This window comes from Mustela putorius, unplaced genomic scaffold, assembly GCF_011764305.1.
Source record: "Mustela putorius furo isolate JIRA1106 unplaced genomic scaffold, ASM1176430v1.1 tig00537335_pilon_pilon_pilon, whole genome shotgun sequence".
In the NCBI taxonomy this organism is placed as follows: Eukaryota; Metazoa; Chordata; class Mammalia; order Carnivora; family Mustelidae; genus Mustela; species Mustela putorius.
The window spans coordinates 2,600,168-2,615,405 of NW_025422457.1; the positions used below are offsets into that span (position 1 = coordinate 2,600,168).

The 15,238-nt window shown below is 40.0% G+C and overlaps 1 protein-coding gene across 2 annotated transcripts in view; it reads left to right on the plus strand.

The window, feature by feature from the left end:
* Positions 1-426: 426 nt before the first annotated feature.
* Positions 427-15,238, plus strand: part of RGSL1 (regulator of G protein signaling like 1) — a 75,147-nt gene continuing 60,335 nt past the window's right edge. Inside the window, exons 1-6 of one of the 2 annotated variants that reach the window (XM_045074335.1) lie at positions 427-530; positions 3,492-3,574; positions 7,044-7,118; positions 11,579-11,708; positions 13,215-13,319; positions 14,311-14,472. In XM_045074335.1, coding sequence (XP_044930270.1) covers positions 518-530; positions 3,492-3,574; positions 7,044-7,118; positions 11,579-11,708; positions 13,215-13,319; positions 14,311-14,472 — 568 coding nt within the window. In that variant the 5' untranslated portion in view covers positions 427-517. Of the gene's footprint in view, positions 531-3,491; positions 3,575-7,042; positions 7,119-7,324; positions 7,569-11,578; positions 11,709-13,214; positions 13,320-14,310; positions 14,473-15,238 lie in introns of those variants that run through there. The other variant, XM_045074336.1, reaches the window with a different exon arrangement.

A 15,238-nucleotide genomic window follows, 5' to 3' on the forward strand; every position in this document is an offset into this window, starting at 1 on the left:
GGAAAGAGGAGAAAGGGTAGAAAACACACTTGGATAGTTGGTTGAATTTGCCAGCTTATCTGGAAGATAAGTCAACTCATTAAACATTAAACATTCACCAAGTACCTATTAAATTTCTAGAAGGATCTTAGACACAAGAGACACATTAGAAATAAATGAACAGATCCTTGCTTCCCTGAAGCAGAGAGTCAAGTTAAAGAGACAGAACTAAAACTCGGGACCTATATAACTTGAAAACAATTTATGAAGAACTTGTCAGAGCACACAAAATAGTATATGGACTAAAAGCCCAAGTATAGGAAGAGTCTGGTACATTCCAGGAAATCCAGGAGATGAGGTAACAATGACTTATCTTCAGACTGAGGTCTACACCAGACAGAAATAGGCCACTTCCTGATAGAATCTGGAACCCCTTGGAGGGGGTGTCACTGCATGTTCACAAGGGGTGGAGTTCTGTTGACTGGGGGCTAAAATTCTGCCTCCTAATCAATCACAGTGGCAGGGAAAGCATGGCAACATGAGCAATGCTGGTGAGTATCTAAAAGGGATGTTTCTGAGGCTTTTAGCTCCCCCTACTTAAGGCAAACCTCTCACCTTCCCAGTCTTACACCACATATGGCTTTTATGTTTCATGCCCTTTCTTTCCTTTTTTCCCTCTTCTCCTCCCCAACTCCTACCCCCACTTTATGCCACCTGATCTTTAAGAATAGGACAGAGCCCCAATCATAGAAGAGTAAAGCAACTAAGAAGGAGGAAGAAAAACATGGATTGGGCTATCACGTGCCATGTCTCCTCCAGGGAGAAAACTAGCTTGAGGTTTGGGATTACCCAATGATCTCATTTGTTCCCGAGTCAGTATTACTGTATGGAATGAATGTTGAAGGCCTGTCCAAATTACTAGGAAGTTTCAAGGCAGAACAGGTGAAAATAGAAACACAGGAATGAAGACATAGTAGGATAAGGAAGGGAAAGATGTGGAAAACCTAGTTTCTATACCCTATTAAGACTATTAAGACAGTCTTATTAGTGGCAAATTCCGTCATAGTCAAGCCCCTTGTCACCAACAGCATGTATAGCTATGGAACACAATCAATTGGGAAATTTCTGCCAAACCCCACTTTCCTGCATTCAGATTGTCTCAATAATCTTATTAAAAAATCCATGCCAGGCTCTCTGAATGATAAATCAACAGTTGAACAAAAGCTCAAAAGACTGAAGAACTCTTGAAAGAACAGTTCATTCAACTTTTATAAAGCTTAGATATTAATGTAAGCACTTTAGTGCCTAGGAGAAGAATATTAAAAGACAGAGCTCCTCATCTCATTGAGCTCAGTCTATTGAGGAAGACAGATGATGCATCAATGGAAGAAAGCAGTGACTTGTTAATTATAATAATGGGAGATATAAATAATGGTGCAGGGGGTAGTGATTGACTTTACAATTGTGGTAGATTCTACCATGATTGGTTCACCAAGAAGATCATATGTAAACCAGTTCTTGATGACTAGTGATTTGCAAACACATGGGTTGAGAAGACATTTTAAGTGATAGGAATATGGGAACAAAGATATGGAGATTGAAAGTGAGAGTGCATAGCACATGTAGGAAAGAGCAATATCTTGGCTGGCAAACAGGAGGAAGCACGGTATGGTGCTGGCACATAACCCAAAGGCCAGATCTGGTGAAGCCTCAGATTTGTAGGACACTGAATAGTTTTGGAAGGGCTTTAACAACCACAGCATTAGAAGACTATAGTGGCAGTATGTGGAAAGCGCTTGGAAGGGAAAGTTAGGGAGACCATTAGGTGAGAGATGATAGGACCTGAAAAAAGGATAGTGACTTAATGGATGGAGAGGAGAGGATAGATTCCAGAGATATGTAGGAGAGACCACATAACACGGTCCTCCATTTCTTAGGGGAGTATTTGAGAGGAAGAGAAACAGAACAAGGGGGTAATCAAAGATGATTTTCAGGATTCTGATTTAGACAATTGAAAGAGTGGCGGTTCTAGTGATTGAGATTGAGAATACAGGGAAAAAGATCAGGTTAGGAAACAAAATGATCAGATCAGCTTTGAAAATGTTGAGATGGAAGTGCTGGTAGACGTCCATGGAGAGATGTCCTATAGCTCATTGGATATTTAGAACTAGAGCCAAGGAAAGAAGTCTGGAGTAAAAACATGTGTTTTGGAATCATTCATGTGGACTACATAAAATAGATCAGTGAATGCTTCTAAAAAGAAGAGAAGAGATATCTGTGTAGCAAAGGGCAAACCAGACATCAGCTGTACTGTAACAGAATTTGATTTGGGGTTCCTATTTCTATTACACAAAGACAATAGCGACCATCATCATCATGAAAAATGTTTATTTTTCTTATATTATCACAACTGCACTCTAGCAGCTGTGAGTGGCACTTCCTATTCTCACCAGACATTTAACTAGACTAAGAGACAGGACTAATACAGTATTTATATTGCTCATTTTATACATCATTCATTATAAACTTTGGGTATGATGGGAAAATGCTGGGCATTGATAAAACAACTGGATTATTCACTTGTTGAATATTGGGCATTAAAGAGCAAACACAGTGAGTTAGAGCAAACTTTGAGGGGGCACACAGTCCACCTGTGTTCTCTGTGCTTGGCTTCATGACATTCAACATTCATCCCCTCAGATTAAATTCTGCTACACAATGATCAGCCCTGACAGGAGTAATAAATACTTTGTGTGACCAAATCAGTATTCACAAAAGTTCTTGTTGGGTCTGAATCAACAAGATGAAATTCAAATGGAATAAATGGAAGTTCCTGCCCTTGGTTTCTGAAAAGTGACTGCATGAATAAAGGATAGTGGATAGTGGAGTTAATAGTGTAATATGGCAGCACCCAAAGCTAACCCCATTTGGGGCCACACCAATAGAACATATAAATGGACAAAGCTGTCTCTGCTCTTCCCTGGGAAGCATGCAGAGTGCTTGAGTTGCAGGTGCCACTCTAGTCAGAGAGGGAGGACCCAGGTAGAAAGGAAGCCATTTGAAGAGAGGTTGAGGAATTGTTTAGTGACGGATGAGCCAGAAGGGTTGGAGGTGGACAGAAGGTTGAGATGGTATTATAAATATGGGAGCATCAAACCATTTAAGAGGACTTAGATGAATTCTGTTGAGCTTCAGACGGCAGAATTTCTGCAAATGGAAAGAAAATAATAGAAGACAGTTTATAATAGGAAAGTCTTCCTAACGATTTCATTTCTTCATAAATGGAATGGGTAGCCCTGGGAAGCTGTGAGTGTTTTAGCAGAGCGATATTGCACAGAAGAGTCCTGGAGAGAAGGAAAAATCAAGATAGATGACCCTAAAGGTCATTAAATGCTGATATTTGGCCAAGTGAAATAATCTGTGCTATTTCTTCGTTTTTTCATCCCCAAAGCAACCCTGGTTCATGAAGTTTTATTTGTTTGTTTATTTGTTTGCTTTTTCTCCCCATATAGAGATAATCGGTTCTACAAATCTTATAATTCTCCTAGAGGATGAAATCTTTGCCGACTTTTTCAACACATTTCTTTCTCTTCCGGTAAGTATTCCCAGAATTAAATTCAAATGTTTGCTCAGTAGCCAAATAGTGAATCACACTGAGCTGAGTACATTTAAAAAATAAATAAACTACTAACTCAAGACTATTTAAATTTGAGCAAATAAGTAGGAACCAGAATCTCCTTTAAAATCTCTGGGAGTTTCCCATTACTGATAAATCCCAAACCCTCAGCTTTCTGGGTTGCGTTTGCTTGTCCGGTTATTTCCCATCACATCCTCTGCTGGCACCCAGATCTGCAGGGACAGCAACTGCACCCTCACGGGGTCCAGCCGGCATTCTCTCACCGCTGCACCCCTTCTTGCCTGTGTTGTTAATTTTTATAATTCCGCCTACCAAAGTCTTTCTTTTTTTTTTAAGATTTTATTTATTCAGATGGAGAGAGAGAGGGGGGGGGGAGAGCATAAGCGGGGAGGGACAGAGGGGGAAGAATAAGTCGATTTCCCATGGGCAGGGAGCCCTATGTGGGGATCGATCCCAGCATCATCACCTGAGCCGAAGGCAGCCGCTTAACCGACTGAGCACCCCGGCGCCCCACCACCTACCAAAGTCTTAACCATTTTTCAAATCTCTACTTAAATCCTATTCTTGAGAAATTTCTATCTCCTAATCGGAACTTATTTCTCCCTGCCTTTGAGTCCCATTGGCCTTTTCCAACCCTATTGTATTGTATGGGTGTGTCTCTCCTACTTAGTTGTGAGAATGTGAATTTCTGCAGGACAAGGACCTTGGATTATGTATTTTGCTCTATTTTTCTTACCAGGTGTTTGGCATCTAGCATTTTCTAAGCTGTTGCCTGAAACCGAACACGTATTTCCTTAACCCATGCAACTAAAATCTGAAACATCAAAATATTCTTAGATCCAAACCTAGACTGATCCTATATCTTTTTTGGTTTAAGTTTCTGGTTATATCTTAAAGTTGGTGCCTTATAATTTGTGGCTCAGTGTGTCCTTTCCCATATAACACTACATATTAAAAGGTGAAATTTCATACAACTGGGGAAAAAACATTTTGTGCTACCTCACAAATATTTATTGGATAGTTACTTTGTGCCCACCAGTGGGCTTGGTACTGGGGATACAGATATTAATGATGCCATTGCGGTTCTCAAGGAATTCCCAGTCCAATGAGAATAATATTTAAGGTAAGTGCAAAAAGGGTTCTAAGTGACGTGATAGGAGTGTCTAGAAGGCAGCAAGAGTATAAGTGCATCAGAGCTGTAGTCAGGAAAGGCTTCCGTGAATAGAAGACACAAGCACGTTTTTAAAGACAACATATTTGACAATTGGCTGGGAAAGAAAATGGGGAGCAAAATGTGAATAAAGAGGTAGGAGGAAAAGATGGGGGTGGGGGAGGGGTTGAGTATTAAGAAGCAGAGACCTTACAAACAGAATGGAGTAAGTAGAGGCACCAGGGAGAGCAATCTTGTGGTACTTGGGGAGAAACTCTAAGCAGCTAAGGCAGGCTGAAGAAGTTGTGACAGGCAGGCATAGCAAGACACAAAACAGCACAGATGGACTCTGAGAGCAGGCAGGCATCATCCTGAAGGTACTAGAGAGCCATCAAAGGGTTTCAAGTAAAGAAGTAACATGACCAGACTTTGATTTGGGCAAATTATTTCTGCTGAAGTCTGACCATAGGTTGGGCTGTCTGGGGGACCAAGGTAGAGGCAAGGAGAGCAGTTAAGAGATTATTTCAGTGAGGGAGGTCTAAAGGCAAGAGAATGAAGAGAATGGAACAAATAAGAGATTTTTTAGGAAGAAAAATATTGGACTTGTCACTGTTTCAATGCAGTGAGAGTTGGTACCTAGGGGAGGAGTCAGGTGCTACTGTCTTTTTTTTAAATGAAAGGTTACAGAAGTAATCGTGAGGCATTCTTGTTAATTCATCAACACAATTTATGCAGCCTATACGAATGTTCTAGAAATGGTGAGAATGGTGTGGAAAGTAGAATGCCGGCCAAGAATGTAAGAAAGTCTTGGCCATTTAGGCGGCTGTGGTCTATTTAGAGAGACAGTATTAGTTCCCGTTGAATACCACTGTCAATTTATAATTTGGCCATTTAATTTCTATAATCACCCTGGGTGATGGACACCATTCCCTTCTCACAGATGAATCTCAGAAATTAAATGACTTGCCTAAGAACATATGGCAAGTCTGGGGAAGTTCCAGGACCCGACCAGGTTTTGAGGCTCTATACCTGGCATGTTTTCCACATCAGCCTCATGGGCTCTGTGGTATCAACATCATGTGGTGAGACTGCTTCCGTGCGCTATACCCACAATAACCTCATGACTCCTCAGCCCTACCACACATCTCATTAAGACATTTTCACATGCTGGGCAGGGCGTGTCACGTCAAATCCCAAGTGCAGAGCAGAGAGGGGTCACTAAGGACTGAGCCTCCTTCACAGCCCGATATTTGTAAGGTACAATAGGTACCACTACCTTCCTTTTATATCTCATAGCCAAGAACAAAGGGGAGAGAAGGAGCAGGCCTCAGACTGACAAAATACAGGGCTGATAGTCTTGGGGAGATGGTCAGGCTGACATAAAGTGCTGAGAGTGCAGCCAGGAGTGAGGGCTTTAGACCCTCTAGTTTATCACAGTTGATGTGGGGATACTTCGAGACATGTTAGTACCTATGGTGAGAATGCTAAGCTTAGATACCTGTAAACATAGAACCCCATGCCCATTAGTCTCAAAGCTGGTTGTCCCTTCTCCAGGACAGTAACATAGAATTATCTATCAATTCTGGACACTCTAATTGCCTCCACTAAGTAATTTGTACCCCTAGTCCTCATATTCTTAGGCCTCTCTACTTTCTCCAGTTCAAGAGTTGAGGCAAATCCAAAGCTGTTTCTCTTTATAAAAAAAGCTTCAAGTCTTTGCTCTAACTCTCTAAATCCATGCAGAAATGAATAATGCAGAGTTTCCTGGGTGGCTTATCAGCTGAGTGTCCAACTCCTGGTTTCAGCTCAGGTTATGATCTCAGGGTCCTGGGATTGAGCCCTATATCAGGCTCTGCTCAGAGGGAAGAGGGAAGTCCACTTGAGGATTCTGTCTCTCCCTCTCCCCCTCTACACTTTCCCCCACTTGTGTTTTCTCTCTCTTTCTCTCTCAAATAAATAGATAAATCTTAAAAAAAAAAAAAAGAAATGAATAATTCAATGCAAAAATAATATTATGGGCTTTGGCCTTTGTACACAGACAAGATAACTCCCAGGCTGGGGAAGAACAGACCCAAAAGATCAATGAATCTTTCAGTTTAGTCTATTTTGGGTGCTTTTCTGCAAGGCAAGTTGATTTAGGGGAATGAATTTAAGAGTTAATGTCCCTTGAGATAGGAAATCAATGGAATCCCCTTGCCTTGTGGCTGCAATTGGAGTGTGACATATTTGTGAAGAGAAGCTCTACCTCTTTGGCTGTTTCCTAGCTTTCTTTTGCAGGTCTTTGGTCAGACACCATTTTATACTGTTGAAAATTCACAGTGGAGCTTGTGGCCAGAAATACCTTATAACTTGGTAAGATTCTTGAATGGCAGAGCCTTTGGGATGGGGAGAGAGGGACCTAAATCTGAAGTGTGAATTGAGAGATAGAGAGATAAAAGGAAGAGGAAGTCCAGAGGGTAACTCTGGAAGAAACTCTAAAGCAGGTGAGTAGGACCTTGTAAACAGCATCAAGCCACTTGTAGACTCTTCTCCTTTTTGTGTTTTTACCACTTGGGCAGACAATCGCTGGTGAATTATCCGCTCTGTATTCTAGTCTATGGTCAGCAAATGATATTCATCTTTCATGTCTACTGTTATAATTGGGTAGCAAATGTTTGGAACACCATTTAGAAGAACTCTGGGGCAGCACCTAATCAAGAAAAAGTCTGAGAACTGATTGACAATGCCTGCCATGCGAGCGGTATGGAAGTGTCAGCCTCTTGGCCACATAGTGATTATTTGCATTATAAGTTATAGCTTAAGGTAAGGTGCCACTCTTCAATTCCTAAGACTACCCTATGATTCTCCTTTAGAAACATGTCTTTCTCCCAATCTTTTTTTATCTCTTATATGTTCTCTTTGTCCACTGTCTTTCTTTTCTCCTCTTCTCCCTTCCTGTTCTCCTTTTCCACTACACTCACCTTAGACTTACCAGTGACGTCTGCATGCTGTACCAGTGGCAGGTGGGATCAGAAAGATCACTCTAAACCATACTCATAACAAGGTTTGGTTTTTCTCTGAGACCTGGACAACTTAAAAAGACACTCCCCTCGATTCTTATATCTGATTTCCCTAGAAAACCCCTAAAACTTAAAAAAATCTTTATTTTCTTGAAAGAGAAGAAATAACCACCAACACCACAGAAATATAAAGAATTATGAGAGACTATCATGAAAAATTATATGACAAAAAATTGGACAACCCAGAGGAAATGGATAGATTCATAGAAACATGCAATTTCCAAAAATGAATCAGGAAGGAATAGAAAATCTGAATAGAACAATTACTAGTAATGAAATTGAATTGGTGATCAGAAAATTTCAAATACCAGAACCAGATGGATTCACAGGGGAATGCTACCACATGTTTAAAGAATAATTAATACCTATTCTCCTCAAGCTCTTCTAAAAAATAGAAGATGAAGGAAAATTTCTAAATACTTTCTACAAGGCCAGCATTACCCTCATACCAAAACTAGACAAAGACACTACAAAAAGGGAGAACTACAGGCCAATATCTCTGAAGAACATAAATGCAAAACTCCTCAACAAAATATTAGCAAACTGAAATCAGCAATACATTAGAAGGATCATTTACTATGATCTAGTGGGATTTATTTTATGGATACAAGGACGGTTCAGTGCTTGCAATTCAATCAACATGATATACCACATTAACAAAATGAAGGATAAAAAAATCATACGATAATCTTAATAGATGCAGAAAACATATCTAACAAAATTCAACATCCATTCATGGTAAAAACTCTCAACAAAGTTTGTTGAAAAGGAACATACCTCAGCATAATAAAGGGCATATTTATATGAAAAACCCACAGCTAACATCATACTTGATGATGAAAAATTGAGAGCTTTTCCTCTCAGATCAGAAATAAGACACACATGTCCACTTTACTACTTTTTTTAACGTAGTACAAACCACAGCAATCAGATAAAAAAAAAAAAGCCATCCAAATTGGTAAGGAAGAAATAAAACAGTCACTATTTGCAGATATGATACATATGAAGCACTAAAGATGCCATCAAAAAAGTTAGAAGAAATAAATATAATTTATGTAATTCTGTAAAGTTGTGGGATACAAAATTAATAAACAGAAGTCTGTTGTGTTTCTATATACTAATAATGAAATAGCAGAAAGAGAAACTAAGAAAACAATTGCATTTATAATTATACCAAAAAGGATAAGATACCTAGGAATAAACCTAATCAAGGAGGTGAAAGACCTGTACTCTGAAAACTATAAAACACTGATGAAAGAAATTGAAGATGACACAAACAAATGGAAAGACATACTATGTTCATGAATTGGAAGAGTTAATATTGTTAAAAGGTCTGTACTACCCAAAGCAATATACAGATTCAATTCAATCCCTATCAAAATACCAATAGTATTTTTCACAGAACTAGAACAGATAATCCTGACATTTTTATAGAACCACAAAAGACTCCAGAATACCAAAGCAGTCTTGCAAAAGAAGAACAAAACTGAAGGTATCAGAATCCTGGAGTTTAAAATATACTACAAAACTGTAAAAATCAATATTGCACTGACACAAAAATAGACACATAGATCAATTTGGCTGGATCTGTGAATAAATCTACCCATAGATCTATCCATAGTACGTAGAGTCCAGAAATAAACCCACACTTTTATGGTCAATCTATGATGAAGAAGGGAAGAAAATACAATGGGAGAAAATATAGTCTCTTCAATAATGTTGAAAAAAATGGACAGTTACATGCAAATGAATGAAAGAAACCACTTTCTTTTGCCATACACAAAAATCAACTCAAAATGGATTAGAGACCTAAGTGTGAGACCCGAAACCATAAAAATCCTGAAAAAGGGTGCCTGGGTGGCTCAGTGGGTTAAGCCACTGCCTTCGGCTCAGGTCATGATCTCAGGGTCCTGGGATCGAGTCCCGCATAGGGCTCTCTGCTCAGCAGGGAGCCTGCTTTCCTCTCTCTCTCTCTCTCTGCCTGTCTCTCTGTCTACTTGTGATCTCTCTCTGTCGAATAAATAAATAAAATCTTTTAAAAAATCCTGAAAGAAAGCACAATCAATAATCTCTTTGACATGAACCTTAACAACATATTTGTGGATATGTCTCCTCAGCAAGGGAAACAAAAGCAAAATTAAACTATTGAGACTATACCAAAATAAATACCTTTTGCACAGCAAAGGAAACCATCAGGAAACAAAAAGGCAACCTAGTGAAAGAAGAAAATATTTGCAAGTGATATATATAAGAAAGGGTTAATATCCAAAAAAATATTTAAAAACTATACAACTCAACACCAAAAACAAGTCCAACTAAAAATGGGCATAAGACCTGAATAGACACTTTTTCCAAAAACAGATGTACAGATGGGGCGGCTGGGTGGCTCAGTCAGTTAAATGTTGGACTTAACAATTTCAGTACAGGCCATGATCCTCGGGATCATGAGATGGAGCCCGATGTAGGGCTCGGTACTCAGCAAGTAGTCTGTGTAAGATGGTCTGCCTCCCTCTCTCCCTCTGACCCTCCCCCTGCTTGTGCTCTTTCTCATTAAAATAAATAAATGCAATCTTTAAAAAAAAGGAGGTATAGGTCACCAATGTACATGTGAAAAGATGTTCAATATCATGATTCATCAAGAAAATGTAAATCAAAACCAGAATGAGGTACCACCTTATACCTGTCAGAATGACAAGCAATAACAAGTGTTGGTGAGGATGTCGAGAAAAGGGAACCCTCATTCCCTGTTGGTGAGAATGTAAATTGGTGCCACCACTATGGAAAACAATATGGCAATGCCTCAAAAAATTAAAAAATAGAACTGCCATAAAATCCAGTAATTCCACTACTGGGTATTTACCCAAAGAAAATGAAAATACTAATTTGAAAAGATATATGCACACCTATGTTTATGCCTTATTTACAATATCCAAAATATGGACATACCCTAAGTGTCCATCAATAGAATACTACTCAGCCATTTAAAAAAAAAGAAGAAGAAAGAAAGAAAGAGATCTTGTGATTTGTGACAACATGGATGGGACTAGAGACTATAATGCTAAATGAAATAAAGAAAAGCAAATACTGTATGATTTCACTTATACATGGAATCTAAAAAACAAAACCCCAAAGAACAAATAAAAGCAGAAACAGACCCATAATACAGAGAACAAACTGGTGGTTGCCAGTTAGGAAATGGATGAGGAGGGATGAAAAAAAAAAAAAAAAAAAAAACAGGTGAAGAGAAGTGAGAGGTACAAGTAAAAAGAAAAATTATATTCTTCTTCCTTTTCTGGCGGCTCAGTCCTTCAGGGATCCCACCCATACTCTAAATGACGTGAGTCTTTGTGTCTTTTTGTACATGTCACACATTTGATATGGGTTAGGAACTTGCGAGAAATTGTAAGAGTGCTTACAAAGAAATAAGTTGAATAGCGTTATGACAACATCACAAATCAAAATCTCTTCTGCTTCTCTTCTACCTAACAAGACTTAGATCTTTTCTTAAACAACTTCACTCAGGAATAAGGAAAATTTTTTGAAAAAAGACCAAGGTTTTTCTTGCCTACCAATTCATTCACTCCTTTGGGAGCCTCAGCTCAGTCTTCACTCCCCTTAAATATTTTTAATCAACATACCTCTTTTGTGGGCCAGATACCACAGGATGAAGTTATTTATTTCCCCTTGCTATGCTGCATTTCTTTGCATTCAGTTCCATTTCTCTTTTCTATTCCCATGTTGTTTGGACCCTAGATTGCGAAGTACAAAGGATTATTGACCTGGTTGGAAAAATACCGGTTACCTTTCTTCTGTAAAACCAACTTGTGTTTCCATTACATTCTCTGTCAGGAGCTCATCGGCTTCATTAACTCCCCAGAAGGAGGTAAGCATGAGAGTGTATGTGTGGAGATATATGGGAAACCAGGCTGCATAATGATCCTGTGCCTGTTAGTTCTATAGTAAGGTACAAATACTGGCCAGCTTTGTAGCCTTAGATGGGAGGGTACCTCAGCTTATAATGTAAGGCAGCAGTGGGTGAAATCTTGGGCTGAAATGTTGGTACCTAGAGCAATAAGCAGGGACCAGATAGGTTATGTGCATTAGTTGTTAGATATGAGAGAATTACTGGTGGACACACAACATGGAAACATTGCCTAAAATATATCCAGAATTAAACATAGCTCACTGCCTGGTCTAAGCCTCCATCATTTCTCACCTGGCTACTGAACTCATCTCTTAATTAATCTTCTTGCTTCTTCTCTTGTTCTCCTGTTCTCACAGCCAGAGAGAGCATTTTAAAACTTAATTCAGATCATGTCACTCCTCTTCTCACTGCTCCATACCTGACCAATGGCTCCAGTGTAAAATGGTCTCAGTGTAAAATCCAGTGTCCCTACAATGGCCTCCCGGATCCTACCAATGTGGTCCCAGTACTTTTAGGACCTCATCTGCTCCCACTCCCCCCACCTTGCTTACTCCGTTCCAGTTATACTTGATCTGGTTGCAGTTTCTCAAACATGCTGGATACATTCTCACTTCAAGGTTTTGCAATGACTGTGCACTCTGCCTGGAATGCTCTTTCTCCATATATCCACACTGGCTCTCACTCTCACCTCTTCAGATCTCTGTGGAAATCTCACCTCCTCAGTGGAGAACCACCCTGATGACCCTAAGGTCCACTCATCCAACTCTTGCCCTAGCACTCCCAACCCCCTTTACCCTCTCTTACTTTTCCATTTTTTCCTGTAGTGCTTATGACATTCGACCTCACCAGATAATGTATTTACTATGGTTATTATTTATTATCAGTCTCCTTCACCAGAATGTAAGCTCATTGAGGGCAGGGACTTTGTTTGCCGGTATATCCCAAACACCTAAAACGGTATGGTACTAAGTAGTAGACATGTAATAAATATTTATTGAAAAAATGAATTAATAAAATTTCCATCTAGAGCTGAATTGATCATTTGACTCTCATCTCCACCCCGGGGAAAGTCAAGATTCAGGAGATACGATTGATTAAAATGTAACAAAACACCCAATATACTCATATACTCATCTCCTTCATCCATCCCAGTATATATATATATATTGGAAAAATTGGATTGGCAAAATCACTGTCAGGTGGGGATTACAGAAGGCAAGAGGTCTTGGTCAGAGGGTATTTCTAATCTGTTGATTGTACTGTTTGTGGGTCCTTCATATTATGCATGTCACTAAGAGGGTCTTTTCCTATGTTCAGAAGTACCACATACTTATAACAAGCTCATCCAACTGGCCACTATTTTTCCTCACTCACACTGACTGAATGGGGGTCAGCTGTGCAAGGCTGACAGAGGTGCTGTGGGAAGAGCTCATTCTCTCTCTCATCATGAACTTCTCCTGGCAGCCAAGATGATGAGATGGAGAAAAGCAGACCAGTGGCTACTCCATAAGTGCATTGGTGGGGTCAGAGGGATGTGGCGCTTCTGTACCTACCTCACCAGCAGTACAGGTAGGTTCTTGAGTTGTTTCCGGAGCCTTTGTAAGTTCTCAACAGCTTCCAGAATGCCCCAGAACACTTACGGACAGCAAGGTATGTATATGGGAAATATCGTGTTTTATTATTGTTGTTTGCATGAAAGTCTTTGAAAATGGGTCCACGGTATAGATTAGGGCAAAAGCAATCAGAGTGCCTTTCTTTTATCCATCCATCCACCCATTCATTTAACAGTGTTTGTGGAGCACCACCTGTATGGCAGTCACTGTGAACAGAGCCATAAATCCCCACTTAATAAAGCTGCCACAGTGGTGGGGAAACAGACAAGGAACAAGTAGATAAACAAACATGAAGCACAAGTGTTGGGATGCACAGCTTTCTATTCTGTTGGGTCCAGTGGTTGATGAGTGCTGGGAGGTCAGCTGCCACACTAGCCAGCACTCCAGTTCAGCAGCATTGAGTTTCATCTAAGGACAAGCTCTCGTTTAAGGGTGAAATCCTGTGTTTCCAGGGAGGGGATAGGGAAGAACTAGACAGACCATCTTTTAGTTTGTCACTCAGACTCCAGCCCTGGCAAAGTTGTGAAACAAGGAACGTAATCTTTGACACCTTTGGGCTCCATTATTCTTCTTCTGGCTGCTCTCGGTCCACGTTATAGCAAATGTTCTTTTTTCCTTCGCATCTTCATTTTTTTTTTTTTTTGGATAAAACTCGAATGTCTCATGATCCATCCTTGGAGTCTTGCAGTTTTTCCCTGAAGTGACACTTTTTATCACAACAACAGAAGTCACAAAAGATCCCTACCCATTAAGCCCCTGTTCTCCATCCCTCCATCTGCCCCTACATTATGACACTACTAAAGACCATGCCTTAACCTAAAGAAGTGACTAATGGTGATATTGGTGGTGGGGAGTGGTATGAGTGGTATCAGCTGCTACACCCAGATGCAACCACTGCAGGGGCAAGACGGGGCTGTGGCTCTGGGCTCACCCTTTCTGATCTGTAGGTGAAGAGCTGGTGGACTTCTGGATCCTTGCTGAGGAGATCTTGAGCATAGATGAGATGGACCTGGAGATGAGAGACCACTACCTGTCCCTCCTCCTTGTGCTGAAGGCTACACATCTACAGGAGGGCTCAAGAGTGATAACTCTCTGCAACATGAACATCAGTGAGAATCACAGAGAATTACATCTGAGCTGAAATCACTGGGGGGGTGTGACAAAGAAGTCAATTCGGTGTCTGATAATATTCAGTTTCTCATTTTGCAGACTGCTACCCTCTCCATTTTCTATGTATCAGGGATGCCACTGAGAACCCTGAACAGGAAAGGGTTGCAAGAGACCTGTTATCTTTAAGCTTCTTCCTGAGATACTGATTGCCAGTAAAGGTTGGCTGGAAGGAGTGAGGAGGAATTGGGACAGGGTAATTAAACAGCTCCTGCATCTTCTGAGACTGCATGGCTTGTCTTTCTTTAAACTGAGATTCCCTAGAACAATCTACAGTTCACAGGCCAAACATAGTTCATGTAGCCTATGAACTAAGAATGTTTTTGTATTTGTAAAGGGTGAAGGAAGAAGACTATGCAGCAGAGCCTGAATATGGTTCTCAAAGAATATTTCACTTGATCTTGGCCAAAAGGCTGAGAAGCGAGCAAAGAATAATATTTTATTATCTGGTCCTTTACAGGTTTGCCAGCCTCTTCTCTAGAATATCAGATTCATCTAAATTTATTTGTTTGTTTGTTTGTTTGTTTAGTAAGTAAGGAGACATTCCTAACCCAAATATAAATGTGTTCCAGAATATTTGCTGTGTGGGAAATCAGGGCTAGTAATGACTTCTTCAAATTACCCATCTAAACCCCTTCCTCCAGGCAGATCTGACTCAGAAATCCCATTCTTAAACATGTTTTCATGTACCTTTTGCTTTTCCCTACA